We start from the raw sequence: 22,770 nt of genomic DNA, 5'->3' as shown, positions 1-22,770 counted from the left end.
TCTTATTCATTTATGTTTTCTACTTTTGCAACATATTTGGTATTAACCTTCCTTGAAACGTCTGCACTGAAGTCTTACTCAAGTAGGAAATCCCAGAAGATACTGATTGAAGAACGCTGTACATAGTAGATACGATTCTAAATATACTAAAGAAGCTATGACGTTTGATTATCTGTAGTTTTCCACTGTGTCCCTCCCTCTAAAATCCTCATTATGTAAATCCCCTTAATCTCAATCTGAAGTTACTAACCAACAAGATGGAAAAGAATAGCCCTTAAAATTTCACTGTGATCGCATATCAAAACTGGTAGGGTGGAATGCTCTCTCAGTCCTCCCTTTATAATCCTCTGAAAATGATTCTAATTTTTTCTTTAGGAAAAATTGATTACCCCAAAGAGAAGAAAGCAGGCTTGTCGTGTCCAAGTTTTATTTTCCTAAGACCAGCAGGTTCTGGGGAATGTGAAAGAAGGATGAAGTATGTATTCTTCCAGGATGAGACTGCTACAGGCCTCCTTTGCAATCATTCCACGTTTTGTAATCAGTGATAATCATCAGGGCTACTCTGAGGATGTCATAGAGCCTCTGTGTTCCTCAGAGAAACTTACGTCCCATGGCTAGGTATGTGTTAATGGTGTACAGGAAGAACATAAAACAAAACATCATGATGACCACGGAGTATGTAGCCAGAATTATAATGGACATCATCTTTTCCTGTGTCCCCAATAGCACACATTCATAGGGCCCATGACACATGGGGGTACTGCACCAAATGGGGGTTTTAATCAGTGGTAGGTGATAGTGAATAAGAATGGCCAAGAAGATCACCTGTATAGACAACTGTATCAGAAAGTAGACAAGATACATTGCCAACAGGGGCTTTTCCCGGGATAAGTCAAAAATTTCATCTTCATTTGCCTTCACGTGCTCCGTGTTGCCGTGAGTGTCGCCAGGCTTCTTTCCTAAAGATTCCTTCCTAAGTATCTTGGTCAGTTTACGCACACTCTGACAGACCAAAAACTCCATCACAAAAAAGGTGGTGGAAAAGGCAAAGCCAACCGCATACCAAACTCCTAACACAGGCCTAGTGAAGTGATTCTCGTAGCATTCTGCTAGACAGACTTTGGAGATGTTTCCGTGGCACTGGAAGTCTCGGAACAGACGAAGCCAGGTGATTTGCACTACATACACAACTGAAACGTAAAGAAAAGTAATGCTGAACCAGAGTGCCCTCCCTATGTAGAAGTTTGTGGGGTCTTTGCTCATCTTCAGTATGACAGGCGCCATACCCCAAAGTTGAGTAGTCTCAGCCATCTTGGAATCTAGGAAGACAAAAGCAAAGTAGGGAGGAAGAATGACTGTAGTTTTGCCCCTTTTAGCCCAGTTTGCCCGTTTGTACCATCTCTGCTATTCTCTTATTAGGTGCTCTCTGTGAGGGAACTCAATTGTCTCAGGTGAGAGAACAACTCCGAAGAGAGTTTAGGAGAGGGTTCAAAAAAAAAAAATATGCCCACTTACTAATATTTCCTATTCTTTCATTTGCTAACCCCTTCTGATTTTTCCTTGCCCATCTCTCTTCCCAACCCCATTTCATTTCCTGACCTCTTCCCACAGGTTATTAAATTCTCCATACCATTATCCCTTTTGCTCTCAGCACACACTCTGTGTCGTTTCCTTCTTTTTATAATCTGTGTGCCAACCTGTGTCAGTCAACCCACTCTGATCAACAGTATAGTTCCAACTGTCATAGAACTCCCACAGGTGTCTGAATATGAGTGCTGAAAGGTAAGTCTTCAGCCCTTCTCCCTGAGATGTGCCTATCTGATAGATTAACTGAATTGACTAGTGTCAGTTGAGGTCAACGTTCCCATTACCAGTTTCAAAATCTGCTTCTGATTAACCAGTCGAGATGCAGGGATTGCCTTTTACCGAGGGAGCGTGTAAATTTCTTACTTGCGCTATATTCGGCTGCTCATCACTTTGAGCGGACTCTGAGCACCAAACACAGTCCTGAGCATAGAAAAACGAACGAGGTAGTTCTTGCCTTTAATTACTGATCTGATTTGCATTTCCTTGGTGATTAGTGATATGAAGCAGATGCTTCAATAACAAAACAGAAATTAAAAAGAATTACAGATCTGATGGTGTGAGGAGCGCTTTTCCTCCAATAAGTTTATTGTGACCTCTGTGCTTTCTGTAATTCGCTATCCCTCCTATGGACTGGAAAGAGATTTTCAGAGCAAATTATTACAGTTACTGGAAAGTCAAGCCATGCTTGAAAACGCCATGCTTAATCCTTGCCCTGGGACTCTCTGAAAAAAACTCTCACACGGAGAAGGGACAGGCTTGCCTCAACTTTCTCTATGGGGATTTTCTACGGAGCCTGAAGCCACACCTGATGGACTGGTGGTTCTGGCTGCTGCCCAGTTTAGGAGAAGGGGATGTGTTGACATTAAAATTGGAGGAGGGGTGGGATACATTCAGACTGAAGTATTCCCAGCCTTCCCTCCTAACTTTTTAGGTCTCTTAAAATTATGTTTGTAGTTTCTGGAGTAGATTTTCAGTACACTTTGAAGTAAAATTTTTGAAGGGCAAACATACACAAAAAAGTACGCAAGTCACATTGTTCAGTCCTATGAATTTCACAGAAGGGACGCGCTCAAGTGATTGTCATTTAGATCGAGAAAAGAACATACCAACATCCCCAAAGCCCCATTTGTCCGCTCATTTAGTTACCATTCTCCATTGTGTAAACAATATCTGAACATCTAACAATATAATTTGTTTGCTCTGGAAGTGTATATCAATGAATCATAAGTTATGTAATCTTTTGTGCCTGGAATTTTTTGTTTGTTTTATATATTGTTTGTGAGATCCATTTATAATATTGTTGAGTGTAGTTGTGGTTCTTTCCTTCTCTTTGCTATAGAGTATTCCACTGTGTGAATATACCATATTTTATTTATTCATTTTATTTTTATGTATTTATTGTTTTAATTCATTCATTTTAATGCTGGTGATTTTAAAGTTGGGGCTTTTACAAATGGTGCCTTTATAACTATTCTGTGCATGTATTTTGATATATTAGTTACACCTCCACAGCATGAGAGATTTCCTCTGCATATTCACCAACACTTTGCATTGTCAGTTGGTTTTCATTTTAGGTTTTTTTTTTTTTTTTGGTGATAATTTTTTAATTTATTTTGAGACAGAGAGCATGAGCAGAGGAGGGACAGAGAGAGAGAGAGAGAGAGAGAGAGAATCCTAAGCAGACTCCTGTCAGTGCAGAGCCTGATGCGGGGCTCGAACTCACGAACCTTGAGATCATGATCCCAGCTGAAGTCACACGCTTAACTGACTGAGCTGCCCAGGCGCCCCAGGTGTTTTTCATTTGAGCTATTCTGCTATGTAGCTGTATTCCATATAGATTTAATTTGCATTTCCTCCATGATTAATGAAATTGAGCAATGCTCATTGGCTATTTGAATATTGTGTTTTTTGAAGTACTTGTGCAAGTCTTTTGCCCATTTTTCTTTAATAAGTTGTATGTCTTTTTCTTATTGAACTTAGGAGTCCTTTATGTGTTCTGGATATGAGTCCTTGAGAGATATGTGAATTCGTAAATATCTTCTCTCACTCTGAGGGATGCCTTTCCATCCTCTTAATAGCATCATTTAATTAACAGAAGTTTTTCATATTAATATTGTTGAAACCTATGTTTATTTCCTTTCAAGTTAGTGATGCGTGTGTCCTATTTAAGTAACAACTTACACCAGTATCATGAAAATGTTGTTTTCTACTGAAAACTTTATTGTTTTACCATTTAAAAAATATCTTGGGGGCACCTGAGTGGCTCAGTCGGTTAAGCATCCAACTTTGGCTCAGGTCACGATCTTACAGTTTGTGAATTTGAGCCCCGCCTTGGGCTCTATGCTGACAGCTCAGAGCCTACAGCCTACTTCGGATTCTGTGTTTCCCTCTCTCTCTGCCTCTCCCCGGCTCATGCTCTCTCTCTCTCTCAAAAATAGGTAAACATTAAAAAAATTTTTTTTAATGTCTTGTACTAAGGTATAATACAGTAAAATTCTCTCCCTTTTAGGCTGTACTTCTGCAAGTGTTTACAAAAGCATATAGTTGTGTAACCACCATGAAAATCAAGAGGCAGAACTGTTTCACTACACCCACTGAGCCACCCAGGTGCTCCTATGGGGTTTTTTTAAATGAATGAAATATCCTTTAATGTCTCTTTGAATATCTCACTTTTAGTTATTTTATACACCTTGTACATTTTCTAAAAATGTTTCCTTGGGTATAAGATGTTTCATTTGCTGTGTTTATTGTCTCTCTCTCATAATATTTATTTTCTTCAGACACTTTGCACTTTTTGGCCCTGCAATAATTTTCCTGTTAAAGTCTTTTGGGCTTCCTAGAATTTCTATTTGTGAATCTGACTTTAGGACATGAATGTTATTACCCTGCCAATTGCCCTTGGATTTCTTCCTGTGCTAAATTTGAAGTATTCTTGGAGCTACAACTCATATGTCTCAATAGTATTATATATGGTATTAAATATGCATTTGGAGGGTTGATATACTTATATTATTCTGTATGTTATCTCTCTCCAAGAATTGTATACGAATCTGGTCTATTGAGTTTTCACCTGCTGAATTTAAGCACAGTTACAGGTTTTTAGGAAATACTTTCCTTGTCATTCTGAAAGTTTTTGTGCAAAAGGAGTTTTTATGCAAATGGAGGTCAGCAACATTTTTCTGCTATATTGGAATCATACAGAAGCTTCCCAGTGATGGGGCACCTGGATGGCTCAGTCAGTTAAGCATCCGACTTTGGCTTAGGTCATGATCACACGGTTCATGGGTTCGAGTCCCATGTCGGGCTCTGTGCTGACAGTTCAGAGACTGGAGCCTGCTTCAGATTCTGTGTGTGTGTCTCTCTCTCTCTGCCCCTCCCTGCTCACACCCTGTCTCTCTCTCCCTCAAAAATAAATTTTTAAAAAATATCAATAAAAAAAAAAGAAGCTTCTCAATGAAAAACAAGGAGATAATCCCTGCATTTTGGCATGACAGTTTTATATCCTACTTCTCCTACTGTTGATCACTGCCTCATTTTGGGAATTTGTCTCAATAGCAATAACAGGAAGTAAGCTACTGTTTCTCTGTGTTCTCATCTCAAACCCTCTCTTTTCCCTTTATTCTACCACATATTTTAAAGTTGTCTCTGGTAAAATAAATAAATAAATAAATAAATAAATACATAGTCTCTGGTATATTTCTTTATGGTAATCATTAAGTTTCAAAGACCTAGACTGTTTCAATTATAGATGTTTGGTGAAGTTCCTCAATAAACTAATAAGAAGAAACAGAAGCCCTATTTATGGCTTTTTTTTTTTCACTTTCTCAAGACCAGAGAAAAGTTATAGAAAATTATTAAATTTAGGATTTAAATTTAGGATTAAGTGATAATAGATCTTTTTGATGCTATGTAAATGGGATTGTTTCTTAATTTTGTTTTTGGATTTTTTCACCATTAATATAGAGAAATTCAACAGATTTTTAAAAATTTTTTATTTAGATTCCAGTTAGTTGATGAATGGATAAAGAAGATGTGGTGTATACATATGTATTTGTATGTATGCATCTTCTTTATCCATTCATATATATATAAATATATATATATATGAGAGAGAGATACACATATACATATATATATACACATACGTATACAACATATATACACCATATCTTCTTTATATATATATAAATATATATAAATATAAATATATAAATACATATATAGAGATACACATATACATACATAGAGAGATATATACATACACATATAAATACATATGTATAGTTAACATACAGTGTAATATTTAACATACACTGTAATATTTCACTGTAGTTTAATTTCAGGTGTAAAATTTAGTGATGCAACACCTACATACATCACCCATCTAGCCCATCTCCCCCCCACCAGTTTCCATCAACCCTCAGTTTGTTCTTTATGGTCTGTTTCTTGGTTTGCTTCTCTCTCTTTTTCTCCTTTGCTTGTTTGTGTCTTAAATTCCATATATGAGTAAAATCATATGGTTATTTGTCTTTCTCTGACTGACTTATTTCACTTACTATTATACCCACTAGATTCATCCATGTTGTTGCGAATGGCAAGATTTCATTCTTTTTTTTATGGCTGAGTAACATTCCATTGTATGTATATAACACCTCTTCTTTATCCGTTCATCATTCAATGGGCTTTTGGGCTTTTTCCAGAATTTGGCTATTGTAAATAATGTTGCAATAAACATAGGAGTGCATGTATCTTTTGAAATTAGTGTTTTTGTATTCTTTTGGGTAAAGACCCAATAGTGGAATTACTGGATCATAGGGTAGTTCTATTTTTAATTTTTCAAGGAACCTCCATAGTATTTTTCACAGTGGCTGCACCAGTCTGCATTCCCACCAACAGTCCACAAAGGTTTCCTTTTCTCTATATCCTCACCAACACTTGTTGTTTCTTGTGTTTTTATTTTGGCCATTCTGACAGGTGTGAGGTGATATCCCATTGTAGCCTTGATTTGTATTTCCCTGATGATCAGTGATGTTAAGCATCTTTACATGTCTGTTTGCCAACTGTATGTCTGATGTTTGTGGGCTGATTTTGTATCCTGCAGCATTACAAATTTTTTTATTAGTTGAAATAGGTGGGTTTTATTTTGGTGTATTCATTAAGATTTTCTACATATAAAATCATGTTATCTGAAAATAGAGGTAGTTTCACTCTTTTGTTTCTGAATTAGATGTCTTTATTTCCTTTTTATTGAGTAATTAATTGTTCTCGCTGGAAATTCTAGTAAAATGCTGAATAGAAAGGGTGAAAGCAGACATCCAAGACAAAATCATAAATATAATCTGTTAATGTAATACCTCCCATACAATGTGCTCTATTACATTGATTTACTTTCTTATTTTGAACCACACTTACATTCCTGGAATAAACACCACTTGGTCATAATGCATAATACTTTTAATATGCTATTAGATTCAATCTGCTAGTGTTTTACAAAGGACTTTTGCATCTATATTCATAAGAGATGTTAGTCTACGGATGGTGTTAATTCTTCTTTTAACGTTTGATAGAATCCACCAATGAAGCCATCTGGTCTTGGCCCTTTTATTTGTTGACAAGTTTTGATTATTGATTAAATCTCTTTACTTGTTATAAATATATTCAAATTTTCTGTTTGTTTTTTAGGTTTTTTTTTTTTTTTTTTTTTTTTTTTTTGGTTTGTGTGTTTCTAGAACGTTGTCTATTTTATCTAGGTTATATAATTTGCTAGAGTACAGTTGTTCATGGCACTCTATTTTAATTAGTTTTATTCCTATCAGGTCATTAGTAATATTCCTATTTCTATTTCCTTTTTTTAAATGTCTATTTGTTTACTTTGAGAAAGAGAGAGAGAGAGAGAGCAGGGGAGGGGCAGAGAGAGAGGGAGAGAGAATCCCAAGCAGTTTGCACCCTGTCAGCACAGAGCCCAACACGGGGCTTGATGTCATGAACTGTGAGATCGTGACTTGAGCCGAAATCAAGAGTTGGACACTTCACCAGCTGAGCCACCCAGTTTCCCCCTTACTTTCCTTTCTAATTTTAGTAATTTGGGTCTTCTCTCTTTTTTTAAGTCTAGCTAAACATTTACTTTTGTTGATATTCTCAAGGAAACAAATTTTTGTTTCATTAATTTTATCTATTGTTTTTCTTTGTAAAAACCATTTTATTGAGGTATAACTGACATACAAAAAGTTGTACATATTTAGTGTATACAACTCAATGAGTTGGAGATAAGTCCATATCCATAAAAGCACCACACCGTATACCCATAAAATCACTACAACCTATGCTATAAATCTATCCATTCCCTCCAAAAGTTTTTCTTCATCCTCTTTTATTTCTTGTGATAAGGACACTTAACATCTTCCCTTAACACAATATTATTTACTGTAGGATTTTCTTTATTTAAGGTTGGATAATATTATACTGTATGAATACACCACATTTTCTTTATCCATTCATTTGTCAGTGGATATTTAGGTTGCTTCATTTCCTTTGGGTATATTTCCAGAAGCGAGATTAATGGATCATATGATAATTCTATTTTTAATTAAAAAAAAAAGTTTATCGATTTATTTTGAGAGGAGGGAGGTACAGAGAGAAGGAAAGAGGGAGAAAATCCCAAGCAGGCCTGCGCTGACCTGGGGCTTGATCTCACAAACCATAAGATCATGACCTGAGCTGAAACCAAGAGTCAGACGCCTAACCGACTTTACATTGTTTTTCATAGTGGCCACATCAATTTATATTCCCACCAACAGTGTACAATGTTCCCTCTCCTCCATATCAACAGTTTTCATCTTTTGTTTTTTGATAATAGCCACTCTACAGGTATGAAGTGATCATTATGGTTTTCATTTACATTTTTCTGATGATAGGTAATGTTGAGAACCTTTTCATATACCTCTCAGCCACTTGTATGGGTTTTTTTTTGAAAATGTTTATTCAATTCCTTTGCTTATATGAAATCTCTTGAGTTATAAGAGCTGTCTCTCTATTTTACATATATAACTCTATCGGATATATGCCTTGTAAATATTTTCTCCCATCCTGTAGGTTGCCTTTTCGTTTTGTGCAGAAGCTTTTTAGTTCAATGTAATCCCACTTGTCCATTTTTTATTTTGTTCTCTATGGTTTTGGTCATATTGCCAAGGCCAAAGTCAAGATTTTTTTCTCTGCTTTCTTCCAGAAGTTTTTATGGTTTAGGTCTTATGCTTAAATTTTTAATCCATTTTGAGTTAATTTTTGAAAGTGGTGTAAAATAGGGTTCAATCCCATTCTTTTGCACATGGATGTCTAGTTTTCCCAACACCATTAGTTGAAGAGTTTTCCATGTGTATTCTTGGCATCTTTGTCAAAGATCAGTTGACTGTAAATGTGTTGATTCATTTCTGTGCTCTTTACTCTGTTCTATTGCTCTGTGTGTCTATTTTTCAGTATCATACTGTTTTGATTACTGTAGCTTTGTAACATATTTTGAAATCAGAGAGAATGAGTCCCTCAGCTTTGTTCTTCTTTCTCAATATGGTATGGCTACTTGGAGTCTTTTTGGTCCTAAATGAATTTTAAGATTTTGTTGTCATTTCTGTAAAAACTGTCATTGGAATTTTGATAGGCATTGTATTGAATCTATAGATGACTTTGGGTACTAGAGACATTTTAACAATGCTAATCTTCCAATTCATGAACACAGGATGTCTTTTCATTTATTTGTGACTATTGAAATTGTTTCATCAAAGTTTTATAATTTTAGGTGTATATGTCTTTCACCACCACTGTTGAGTTTATTCCTAAGCATTTTAGTCTGTTTGGTGTTAATGTAAATTAAATTGGTTTTTAAATTTCTTTCTAGAAAGTTCATTGTTAGTAAATAAAAAACTCTACTGACTTTTTAATGTTGGTTTTGTCTCTGCAACTTTCCTGAATTTGTTTATTCATTCTAACAAGTTTTTTTGCGAAGTCTTTAAGATTTTCTATATATAACATTATGTCTTCTGCAAACAGGTAATTTTACTTCTTCCTTTATGATTTCTATGTGTTTTCTTTCTTTATTCTTCTTTTTTTCCTAATTGCTCTGACTAGGACTACAGTGCTTTATTGAAAAGAAGTGGTGAAAATGAGGGGCATTGGGTGGCTCAGTCGGTTAAGTGTCCAACGTTGGCTCAGGTCATGACCTCACTGCTCATGAATTCAAGCCCCACATTGGACTCTATGCTGACAGCTCAGCACGGAACCTGGGGCCTGCTTCAGATTCTGTGTCTCCCTCTCTCTCTGCCCCTCCCCTGCTCATGCTCTGTCTCTCTCTCTCTTAAATAAACATTTGGGGTGCCTGGGTGGCTCATTTGGTTAAGTGTCCAACTTCGGCTCAGGTCATGATCTCACAGTCTGTGAGTTCGAGCCCTGCATCAGGCTCTGTGTTGACAGCTCAGAGCCTGGAGCCTGTTTTAGATTCTGTGTCTCCCTCTCTCTCTGCCCCTCCCCTGCTCATGCTCTGCCTCTCTCTCTCTCTCAAAAATAAATAAAAACATTAAAAAATAAATAAATACACATTTAAAAACAAATAAATAAATACAAAACTTCAAGGTGCAGTTTACATGTTATAGCTTCATAAATTCATAATTATAATTTACTTGTTTGACATAGTCTTTTATAACATATGTTAAGCATTTTGTATATTCATTCATACATATACATTCATTTGTATATTCATTCTGTCAACAAACACTTGTTTGCCATCTTCTATTGCTAGATACTGTGTATACAATAATGAGGAAATGTGGTCTTTATCCTCATGATAGCCTACTATCTCACTTTCTTTTTTAATAAGAACATTTAATTTTTATATAACAGGACCTGTAGAAATGGACAAATCCAGAATTATGCAGTAGTTCAGTAGTGTGAGAACATTTAATTTGAATTTCTGCCATTTTCTTGACCTAGCCCTCATAGTTGCAAGAGGGTTACCACTTCTCCTCATCTCTTATTTAAAGTGAGTTCTCAAGGAAGACAAAGGGAAAATGGGGAAAGGGGGATAATCCCTTTAAATTAACTATTTTCTTTCCCACAAACAGAATCAAGTGGTTTAATTGCAACAAATATCCAACTGAGTGTAAGGGATCATTATTTCAGTACAATTAATGTGTATATCTTCATTATAATTTTATGAAATTTACATATCTTAACAGTAGTATTATGAAATGTTCTAGTTTCTACACATTTAAATGCAAAAAAGGAATCTGATTAACATATTCAAATAAATGCACAAAGCTATAGCCAAAGGTGGTGACATAAACAAGATAAAACCATTACTTGGGGGGCGCCTGGGTGGCGCAGTCGGTTAAGCGTCAGACTTCAGCCAGGTCACGATCTCGCGGTCCGTGAGTTCGAGCCCCGCGTCGGGCTCTGGGCTGATGGCTCAGAGCCTGGAGCCTGTTTCCGATTCTGTGTCTCCCTCTCTCTCTGCCCCTCCCTCGTTCATGCTCTGTCTCACTCTGTCCTAAAAATAAATAAACGTTGAAAAAAAAATTTTAAAAAACCAGTACTTGGTAGGGAACATAATGATGAAATACCTCTAGCTCTTTGATTGACATACGAAAATACAAATTTAATGTATGAATAAGAGGATACGATGTCTCTAAATTAAGTACAGATAAAGTTAAACCCAGTGATATGCTCTTTCAGATGAAGTACTAAAATAAAAAACTTGTAAGTCAAAACAATGTAGTATATAAATACAGTGGAATAGTATTCAGTCATAGAAAGGAAGTTGTGATAAGGATGAACCTTGAAAGCATCATGCTAAGAGAAGTAAGCCAGATATAAGTGAACAATATTGCTTGATTTCACTTATATGAGGTACCTAGACCAGGCAAATTTACAGAGACAGAAAGTAGAATACAGGTTACAAGGGACTGGGGCAGAGGAGTGCTGGGAGCCATTGTTTAAATAGTACAGAGTTTCTGTTTGGAATGATGAAAAAGTTTTGGAAATAGATAGTGATGACAGCTACATAACACTTAAAGTCCTTAGTTGAACTATATACTGAATTATGCACTTAAAAATCATTAAAATGGTACACCTCATGTTGTATATATTTTACCACAATAAAAAAATAAAAAAATAATTTAAAGAAGGTAGAAAAAATTAAATGAATTATTAAAAACAATAAAACCAGTTAAACATGGGAATTAAGTCTAAATAATTGCTCTCACTAGAGGTATAAAACTATGTGAATGGAATAAATAATCCTTGAAAGAGAAATGGAAAACCTAAGGAAAAATTAGTGTTTATAAGAGCAGTAATAATAACATGATTCTAAAATTTTTATCTTCAGGGTGTCTGGCTGGCTCAGTTGGAATAACATGGACTCTTGATCTCGGGGTTGTAAGTTTGAGCCACATGTTGGGTGCAGAGATTAGTGAATAAAATAAATAAAACTTTAAAAAATATATAAAGAAATAAAATGAAATTTTTGTTTTGGAAACCAAATATGCAACAAGGTAAAGAGGAAAGAGAGGTAGCAAAATATTCAAATTTTTAAAATTTTCAGATGATGTTTTTCGTTGACATTGCAAAAGTGAGTTTTAAACCCTTCCCCTAGAGAAGTACCCTTTTTCTTTTTTACAATTTAACCATAGGGCCTTAAACCCAATGTGTAAAGTGGACATAAAACAAAATTGGAGTATCAATGACATTAAATGCTCAGATTCAGCTCAATCTTCTCCAGCTCACTCCATGCACACAAACAAAGCTACACTTGAACGTTTGTCTAATTTGTCTCCGTCAATGTGGTAAGCACTTTATAATAATTGCCTCATTTAACCATAACAGTATTTCCAGAAGGCAGGACTAAGATGGGGAGCATCAATATAGGATAAGGTCAACTCATTGTCATCTGTCTCATTGACAGACAAGAATATGGGACAGTCTAAGGCTCGAGAGGGAGCAGGAAGGAAACAAGTTACCTCACTGGTAAATCAAGTTTTTGTGGGTCCAGAGGAGTAAAGAAAGAGGTGAGGAAGCAGAATAGAATAAATTCCAAATGTGTTATGAACTAACAGGAATATGACCTATTTGAAAGGGAGAGACCATGGGAGTACAAAAGGGGACAAAGTGCATCAAATGGGAACTTAATTAGCAATAATCGCGCCTCGGATAAACCTCACTGGCTAGGATACTGCCACTGCGCAAAGCTCAAATGGGAACTTAAGAGTAACGTTAAGTGACTACCTAGGAAAAGAACAAGGAAATCCTACAGAGAGGAAAATTACACAGCAGCAGGAGTTTGCCATATAAGGATGTGTGAATTTCACGGATAGGAATCAAGAAGGAGGGATGCAGGTGCGCGAGCGCGCACACGCACGCACGCACACACACACACACACACGCACACACAAAGTATTTAGACTATGATTCCAGTAAAGACTTACCTAACAGAAACACTAAGCATGTCCTTAAGGGACCATCAAATTATTGTGTTTAAATGCAACTGGTGGGAATTTTTCATATTCTAAATATAAACAAACCATTAAGGGAGTAATTGTTGGGAAATAATCGAGAACATTTTGGAGCTTCATTATTCATGTTTGAATGTTCAACATATGTTTCTTTTGAACTGTGTATATGAAATAGCACCATAATGTCTTCAGAACTTGGAACAGCATGAAGGTCTTAATCTGGCCCTATGTCCTACACTACTCTTGCTATGGTCCCTTTTCTACCTGCCACGTGTGTAAGGACCAATAACATTCAAGTCCGGTCAATTAAGTAGTGCTCCACAACATAGTCTTAAGAGCAAAACTGACATAGAAAATTACTAGTCTTTACTCCAGAGTCATAGCCCTTCAAATCATATGAGCTTTCATGAACACAGTATAACCCTCACTTTAATTGCTGCAATTCAGAGTTGCCCGCTTTTACTTCCTTTCCCTGTTTAGGAAGAGGTCATAGCCCTCACATTGACTACATTTCCTCATTTCTTCCAAATTTACTTCCTCTTTGTGCTTACTTTCTCCTTCTCTTGTGAACCCTAGAGACAGTAGCCAGGGAAGGAGGACCGTGGAAGGAAGAAGAACATGGCAAGAGGTGAAAAATTCAACCACAAATTCTCCTAAGTAATAAACTCAGCATTTCCTCTCACGCTTAGTTTTGCTGATTCCAGAAGGACTTAGCCTGTAGTCCTGCTGACACACATTTTTCTTCTATCTCGCCCTGTTTTCCTCCTGTTCTGCTTTCCCATATTTTTCTTAATTAGTTACTTATGTTTCTTCTTTCTTTTTTTAATTTTTTTTAATGTTTATTTATTTTTTGAGAGAGATAGAGTGCTAGTGGAGGAGGTGCAGAGAGAGAGGGAGACACAGAATCTGAAGCAGGCTCCAGGCTCTGAGCTGTAGGCACAAAGTCCGACATGGGGCCCGAACTCACGAGCTGTGAGATCATGACCTGAGCCGAAGTCAGACACCCAACTGAGCCACGCAGGTGCCCCTGTTTCTTCTTTCTGAAATCATTTTGGGCATTGTGTGTGAGGGTACATTTTTTTTTTAATTTTTTTTTCAACGTTTATTTATTTTTGGGACAGAGAGAGACAGAGCATGAACGGGGGAGGGTCAGAGAGAGAGAGAGAGAGAGACACAGAATCGGAAACAGGCTCCAGGCTCTGAGCCATCATGAGCCATCAGCCCAGAGCCTGACGCGGGGCTCGAACTCACGGACCGTGAGATCGTGACCTGGCTGAAGTCGGACGCTTAACCGACTGCGCCACCCAGGCGCCCCAAGGGTACATTTTTTTAAAACATTGAAGAACTAAAACATTCCGCTGTCCACACACATGGCAGAAGAGTTGATTGAGTAGAACTACTGCGTCATAAACATTTTAACAGTTTCTTACTGTATATCCATTGTCGCCTGTTGCAGAAAATAAGTTTGGGGTGAGTATTGTTTTGTTCCATTAGCTTATAGGTTACCTATTTATCCCCGTGTAGTTAAAATATGTTGCTAAAATAATATGTGTGATTCTCTTTTTATTATTTATTTCCTAAAGTACAATGATCCATTTTAATCTACGTGTTTCATTCTCTATTTAGAAAAATTTTGCTACTCCAATGACATATCTGATTATTTTTTATCCCATCTATTGGGATTGATAATTTAGAAAAGACCTCTATTTCCTAGGCTGTATTTCCACTCTCCATCCCCTATAGATCATTTTTGTCCTTCTCCTCAATCTTCTAATGGAGTTTCTTGGATTTAGATTCCTCTCATAAACTATTTTTCTGTACTGTCCGTTAACTTCTTTACTTCCTGCCATACAGATTTTAATTACAGTGTTACCTTTTTAATGTTCTGCAAGCCTTGCTAACTTCACCAAGCCCTCATTCCTTCACCAACTCTTCCTATTATAATTGCTCCCTTCCCATGTTTGTTTGTACATACCTCGTAAAGGCAACAATATGTGGAAACCTACTGAGGATGACATAATATCTCACTTCTTGGGAGTTGCTTTTCCTTCATGTTAATACTCCTTGTCGTATGCAATAATCCTTCATAACATAATGCTGATTTTTTTGTTCATTCACTATGTAAGGTATAAATGTGTGTCACTCACATTTACTTCCGGTATATGTATGTTAATTTGTATCCTGCGATCTTACTGAATTCATTCATTAGTTTCACCAGAGTTTTGGTGATTTAGGGTGTTCTATGTATAGTATTGTCATATGAAATAGTGACATAGAAATTTTACTTCTTCCTTTTCAATATGGATCCTTCTTAAGCTGTGGTCTTGGACAAACATTTTTATAAGTAAAATCTTTTGGCCACTATCTACATTTAAAAAAATTCCCTCCCAGGGGCGCCTGGATGGCTCAGTCAGTTAAGTGTCTGACTTCAGCCCGGGGTCGTGATCTCATGGCTTGTGGGTCCGAGACCCGCGTCAGGCTCTGTGCTGACGGCTCAGAGCCTGGAGCCTGCTTCCGATTCTGTGTCTCCCTCTCTCTCTGCCCCTACCCTGCTCATGCTCTGTCTCTCTCTGTCTCTCAAAAATAAACGTTGAAAAAAAAATTAAAAAAAAAAATCCCTCCCAGTGTTCAGTTTATTTCACCTCCCATCACCAGGACAAATAACAGAAACATTATTAAGAGAAAAGAGAAGTCTGATTATGTCACACTTACACAAATTAATGTGTTTGCTCTTGGACATATTGTTCAAGGCTTTTATTTTATTCTAATGTCTTCTCGATAACTTGTGGGACTGGAAATGTACTTACAAGCAGTGGATAGATCTAGGCAGTTCTAGTAAGTTGAGACCAAGGACGTACGGTATTCATACGTGTTTTTTCTGGTTCTTTCTAAACACTACTAGGTAAGTTATTGTCAAGCAAAGGAAAAATATAAAATATGGAGTAGAAACCATATTGTGTTGAGTTCAGTTGGTTGAAAGGAAAGCAAATTGTGAGTGTAAACTGCCTTCTTACAAAGAACTCTTAAAAGGGAAAAGCAAGAGTTGCAAATCTATGCTGGAGAACATTAGGAAGCTCAAATATCAAAAACCCGGAGATGTCAAGTGCAACATGAATAAGCTACCAGGGATAAAATCAATCCAGATTTGGAGCAAAGGACTGATATTACAGGCGATGTGGAGAAAGAACAAGATCGAGAACAAGGGGGAAAGTCAGTATGGGATTAACTATAACACACAATTCACCGGCTGTGAACATAGAGTGTGAATGTGTTTGACTAGCTTAAAGAGTAAATAAAATGCTAAGCAAATAATTTTCAGAGAGACCATAAGCATGTAAGGGCATCGATAATGTTAGTTGGTTGAGAAAAATAATTTAGACTCAATATGGGAGTAATATAGGCCAGTTGCAAACCACAAAAATGTGATACTAGATAGTTTAGCTATGACAACTGTTGGAGTAAAGAGAAAAATATCCAGTCTTTGCTGGGTATAAAACAGTATGAAGACAATATCTAATGCTTCTGTCTCTTACATATTGGTTGGAAGAGAGGACCCCTAGTCTTTTTTTTTTTAATTTTTTTTTAACGTTTATTTATTTTTGAGACAGAGAGAGACAGAGCACGAACGGGGGAGGGTCAGAGAGAGGGAGACACAGAATCTGAAACAGACTCCAGGCTCTGAGCTTGTCAGCACAGAGCCCGATGTGGGTCTCGAACTCATGGACCGCGAGATCATGACCTGAGCCGAAGTCGGCCGCTTAACCGACTGAACCACCCAGGCGCCCCAGGACCCCTAGTCTTAAAGCTCTCATTGATTTGGAGAGGTAATCAAGATGGTATAAGTGAAGCGTAAATAGAGCATGTGAAACAAATTACTGGAATTGGTACATCAAAAAGACTGTCACAAGGCAGGAGCAAAGCAGAAGTCCAAGTACTAGAATTCAGGGAAAAAATCAAAGTATTATGGAATCAAAGCCAACTCTTAGTCAACCAGCAGTCTGCAATAAACTGTTCGTAGGCAACAAGCATGTATCATATTATGCCAGCGTGCACATTTTATATGTTCAATGTAAATGATGAGTTTGCAAATGTGAAGCCTAAATTTGTGCTCAGTATGCTAGAATATTAAGGGACAAGAATCTGAGAATAAGGGCAATATTGAGTGAGAGCCAAGAGTGTAAAAAGATTCAGAAGACATTGCGCTCTGGAGTTTTAAGGGGGGAAACATCAGATATGAGGGAGGAAGAACTTTCCAGAAAAGCTAAAAAATAATATTTCAAGATTTTGAAACCTGCATCCTGGCACTCTATCACATAGGATAATCATGTGTAGATGGCCATTTTCCATAAACTACAACAGAAGACTAGACAATTGCTGTGAGCTCGGTCTAATTCACCACCATTACTACCTTATATATCTCCTTTTGAGTAAATTCTGACAAAGGTTATATTCTCTTCATCAAGATATGTATTTCTTATTCACTTAATTTTTTATATAGTTTATAATTATCAAAACAAGTTGTGACTGTTAATATTGTCCTATGATAGATTTCAAAAAATAATAAAATGTTTTTACGGTTTAATATTTTCCCTTTGCTATAATCCAGAAAATATTTTTATTAAAAACATAATTGGCGTATGTCACTGTATAAGTTTAAAATGCACAACACAATGGTTTGAATTACACATATTGCAAAACGATTATCACAATAAGTTTAGTTAGCATCCATTATCTCATATAGACCCGATAAAAAGAAAAATTAAAAAAAATTTTTTTCTTTGTGATGGGAACGCTTAGGATTTACTCTCTTAACAGCTTTCATATATGTTGGACAGCAAAGTGAGCTACAGTCATCATGTCATACATTAATTCCCTAGTACTTGTTGATTTTATAACTGAGGTTGTGTACATTTTGACCACCTTTCTCCAGGAAATATTTTAAAATCATGTGTTACTATGTCTAAATTCATGCGAACTAAATCAAGTTATGAAATCTATAGGACCATCCCTAGCAAAAATTCTCCAATCACTAATGGTTATAATTTTAAATTTTTGGTATCTAGAATGATTTTGACCATAGCCAAATAATTTATAATTCATCATTGTTCACTATGTTGCAGGTCAACTCCAACGAAGGCCTTTTGCTCCGGTCTCTTGAAGGCTTCCAAACTGTTCCCTTTAAAGTGTAAGATATTTGGGGCGCCTGGGTGGCACAGTCGGTTAAGCGTCCGACTTCAGCCAGGTCACGATCTCGCGGTCCGTGAGTTTGAGCCCCGCGTCAGGCTCTGGGCTGATGGCTCAGAGCCTGGAGCCTGTTTCCGATTCTGTGTCTCCCTCTCTCTCTGCCCCTCCCCTGTTCATGCTCTGTCTCTCTCTGTCCCAAAAACAAATAAACGTTGAAAAAAAAAATTTTTAAAGTATAAGATATTTTAATAATACTTAGCAACTTCCTCAACAATAGAAATTGAAATATCTCATGACTTCATTGAAAAAAATGTTTTTTAAATATTCATTTTTGAGAGACAGAGAGCAAGTGGGGGTGGGGCAGAGAGAGAGGGAGACACAGAATCCAAAGCAGGCCTAAGGCTCTGAGTTGTCAGCACAGAGCTCGACAGGGGGCTCAAACCCACTAACGGTGAGATCATGACCTGAGCTGAAGTCGGACACTCAACTGACTGAGCCACCCAGGCATCCCTCTTGTTACTTCATTTACCGACGTGAGTCTTTTTAACTACTGTAACAAACCCAAGTTATTTGTTGCCAGTAGTTGGCAAAAATTGCACTATTCAAAATTTCCTAAAGTTTATATTTCATAAAAGGTTACAAATCAAAAAGGATCTTATCGAGTTCAGTAGTTTTTCAGTTTGAACACTTGTATCTTTGGTGATATTTCCCGTGGTTGTGCTGACAAAGAGAGCATAAAGGGAATCATTTTCCAGATCTTCAATTTCATATGTACTTTGCTAAAATTTCTCTTTTCCAAATTCCTCATCATAATTTCTTTTCTCTATAAAAGAAAAATATACGTTCTTTTTCCTTCAATTTTATTCTGATGCACTTCCCTGGGGTGTTGTAAACTCCAGTGTGTCGATTAACACAAAATGAAATACTGGCACATGTTTAACAAGGGAGTTACTCTACGAATAGATGACAAATGCCTTTGAAAATTAGAATATTTCCATTCCTTTGCTTTTAATAAAACTGAAGGGATATCGATTAGAGTGGTTAGCTGAGTCATCATTAATAATAATTACTGATGATAGTTCCTTACAGCTTTTGCTATGCAACTCAAAAGGAGTTCAACAAACCAAATGACATTGCTGTAACATACCTTTCTCATCCTCTTCCCATTATTTATCTGGACAAGGTTTCTCAGTACTTTGATCTGTAAAAAAATGATGAAAGAATTTATGCTGAATCCTATAGATCACAGTAACATATACCATTGATTATATATACATGCTATAACTTTTAAACGTCTAATTCATTTAATAAAATGAAGAGAGGGTTTTTTTTTTAATTTTTTTTCAACGTTTATTTATTTTTGGGACAGAGAGAGACAGAGCATGAACGGGGGAGGGGCAGCGAGAGAGGGAGACACAGAATCGGAAACAGGCTCCAGGCTCTGAGCCATCAGCCCAGAGCCCGACGCGGGGCTCGAACTCACGGACCGCGAGATCGTGACCTGGCTGAAGTCGGACGCTTAACCGACTGCGCCACCCAGGCGCCCGAGAGGGTTTTTTTAAAAGTTTTATTTAGTTTGAGAGAGAGAGAGGGAGGGAGAGGCAGAGAGAGACAGACAGACAGACAGACAGATATTCTCAAGCAGGCTCTGCACTGTCACTATGGAGCCCAACACAGGGCTCAATCTCACAAACTGTGAGATCATGACCTGAGCTGAAATCAAGAGTCAGACACTTAACTCACTGAGCTACCCAGACCCCCCAAGAGAGGAGTTTTAATAAAATTGTATTTTTCATGTTTCATAATTATATACCAACATTGCAATGTGATTATGTTGTTTTGGTTATTTCTAAACTAATAAAAATTGTAATCATGACTAAATCCACAAGAATTTTTGTCATCTTGGTAAAAATTAAAATAAAGTTTTAAGTGGAGGTTAAAAAATGTTACAGACTTTTCTTCTCCGGGCTGGAATCAGGCATTTACCTAGAGAGCCCTGGTTCCTTTTGTGGTGGATGGTATTTAGAGACCAAAATCTCAGGACTAAGTGAGTTTATTTCTTCTAGGGGGTGTCACTGCTTTTAAGCTGTTTAAACACTCAGAGCTACTTAAATGCACACCCATACTTCCCTATATCTATGTCTTTTTCTATCCATTAAAAATTATTAATTTATAATGATCTCTCTATTTCCAATCCAATATTCCAGGGTTCATTCTAACTGCCCTCATTCCATATTTGTAAGTCTCTGCTCTCATAATGGGAAATCTGTCTCCCAGTACATTTACTCAATTCTAGAATACACAGAAGCCTTAACCAAAGGATCAGAGTTGACCTCATCAATAGTAGAACAAATTGACATTCTTTGTCCCTCCTATAATGCACTTAGGAGAATCTTTTTTAAATGCTTAACTCTGATTCTTCTGAATCATTGTTATTAAGCTTTTTATTAGTGCTCAAACAAAACAAAATAATCATAATAAAATCTTGGTAGATAATTATTAAACATAAACAGTGCAATTTTGTCTGAAAAAGGCTCTCTTAATTAAATGGATTGGATTTTAATGGGGCACCTAGGGGTCTCAATCAGTTGAGCGTTTGACTTCGGCTCAGGTCATGATCTGGCAGTTCGTGGGTTTGAGCCCCAAGTTGGGTTCTGTGCTGACCGCTTAGAGCCTGCAGCCTGCCTCGGATTCTGTGTCTCCCTATCTCTCTGCCCCTCCCCCACTCATGCTCTCTCTCTCTCTCTCTCTCAAAATAAATAAACGTTAAAAAACGTATTCAAAAAATTATAGCACATATTCGTAGTTGAGTGTTAATTATTACAAAACATCAGAGAAACTCAAACCGAGAGATCTTTTATAAAACAACTGCCATGAAATTTTCTAAACTATTAGTATATTCAAAGACAAAGAAACGTTTCTAAACTATTTCAGATTAAAGAAGACTAAAAAGACATGGCAACTATATAAAATGATACTGGATAGTAGACCAGGTGATAGCTGGGGTGGGAGAAAAGAATATTTACGTATGCTCTAAGTACTTTTCCACAAATTACTTAAGTACAAAAAAGAAAAACTGTAAATTTATACAGTGGAGAAACCCGTAGACGTCACTTAACCAAATGATGAAAGCAACACATGATCTGGGATTTTCTTGTGCTATCGAAGATATTATTGAGGAAATTAGCAAGATATAATTAAAGTTAGTAGATTAAATAAGAGTATTGTTCTCATGTTAATGTCCTGACTGTAAATTTCTCCTGATTTTCATAATTGTACTGTGGTTATGAAAGAGAATGTCATTATTTTTAGAAAACACAAAGAAACAGGAAATACTTGCCTGTTTTAAGGAACTATTTAGAAGAAAATGAACATCATGTCTTAGCTCTCAGATGGTTGAGAAAATAAAATGTGTGTGAGAGAGTATATATAAACGAAAACATGTAAGTGTACATTCATTCTCCAAGCTTTTGATAGGGCCAAGGCTTCTCCTTATTCAGTTGGTTTCACTGACTGTAGTTGTGTCTCCTTATTGTTGAATAATCTTACCATCTATAAAGCATTGTCTAAGATAATTGGTTTAAGATTATTTCAAATAGAGTCAGAGCTTAAACACATTTCTTAAGCAGTTTGTAAGTAGGATCTGTCTAGATTTTTAGGATTTTTGCTAATCTAAAATTCTTATTCATATTTAATCCAATCAATATCTTTTTAGTGACTCACTTTCCAAAAATGTTTCATCTTTATAGAAACAATTCTTCATTTAACTCTTATTCCATCTATTAGTGAAATATTTATAACTAAGTAAAGGACAATTCCTATAAGGGTTCAAGGCCTAAAATATCTCAGCTAATGATGGCTTCTTTTTTTTTTTTTTTTTTTAATTTTTTTTTTTCAATGTTTATTTATTTTTGGGACAGAGAGAGACAGAGCGTGAACGGGGGAGGGGCAGAGAGAGAGAGGGAGACACAGAATCGGAAACAGGCTCCAGGCTCTGAGCCATCAGCCCAGAGCCTGACGCCGGGCTCAAACTCACGGACCGTGAGATCGTGACCTGGCTGAAGTCGGACGCTTAACCGACTGTGCCACCCAGGCGCCCCAATGATGGCTTCTTTAGATAAATACTTTTGAAAGGAAGTCCCAAGGATGTGACTAATGTCACTAGCTTCAAATTTAATTAATGATGCCCCCAAAAGTGGTTTCAGGTACAGTGCTACGTGGCTCTCCCTGTCACCCCCAATGAATGAATAGCATTAGTTGTTCGATGTAATGAGTCGACTGTTATGGACTATATTAATTATGATATCTGCACTAACTGATTAAGAAAGATCATAATTGACTCTTATTAGTCTATTAAAAAACGTACCAAATAGTTTTCTAAGTGCTTGGAATGTATCAGAGAACAAATTCCATCCCCATATGGGGCATATATTCAGATGTGGCTAATTGGGAAGGGTAAAGACTGATACTCAGGAAAAAAAAATCAAATAAATAAGTAAATTATATT

At 36.7% G+C, this 22,770-nt stretch overlaps 1 protein-coding gene and 1 pseudogene across 1 annotated transcript; both read right to left on the bottom strand.

Annotated features, from left to right (window-relative positions):
• Nucleotides 1-410: 410 nt before the first annotated feature.
• LOC123590729 lies at nucleotides 411-1,744 on the bottom strand. The gene is made up of 2 exons (XM_045464180.1): nucleotides 1,698-1,744; nucleotides 411-1,319 (listed from the first exon to the last, which is right to left on the bottom strand). Exon 2 carries the CDS (start codon nucleotides 1,309-1,311, stop codon nucleotides 592-594), a length of 720 nt encoding a protein of 239 aa, XP_045320136.1. The 5' UTR covers nucleotides 1,312-1,319; nucleotides 1,698-1,744; the 3' UTR covers nucleotides 411-591.
• Nucleotides 1,745-12,659: 10,915 nt separating this feature from the next.
• LOC123592244 lies at nucleotides 12,660-12,817 on the bottom strand (annotated as a pseudogene).
• Nucleotides 12,818-22,770: the final 9,953 nt, after the last annotated feature.

This window comes from Leopardus geoffroyi, chromosome B4 (genome assembly GCF_018350155.1).
Source record: "Leopardus geoffroyi isolate Oge1 chromosome B4, O.geoffroyi_Oge1_pat1.0, whole genome shotgun sequence".
Classification (NCBI taxonomy): Eukaryota; Metazoa; Chordata; class Mammalia; order Carnivora; family Felidae; genus Leopardus; species Leopardus geoffroyi.
Note: the sequence above shows the minus strand (reverse complement) of the source record. Positions and strands in the feature narration are given on the sequence as shown.

What these genes read in the sequence shown, in the direction of transcription:
- LOC123590729 (XM_045464180.1), bottom strand. Translation starts at nt 1,311, where the DNA reads ATGGCTGAGACTACTCAACTTTGGGGTATGGCGCCTGTCATACTGAAG.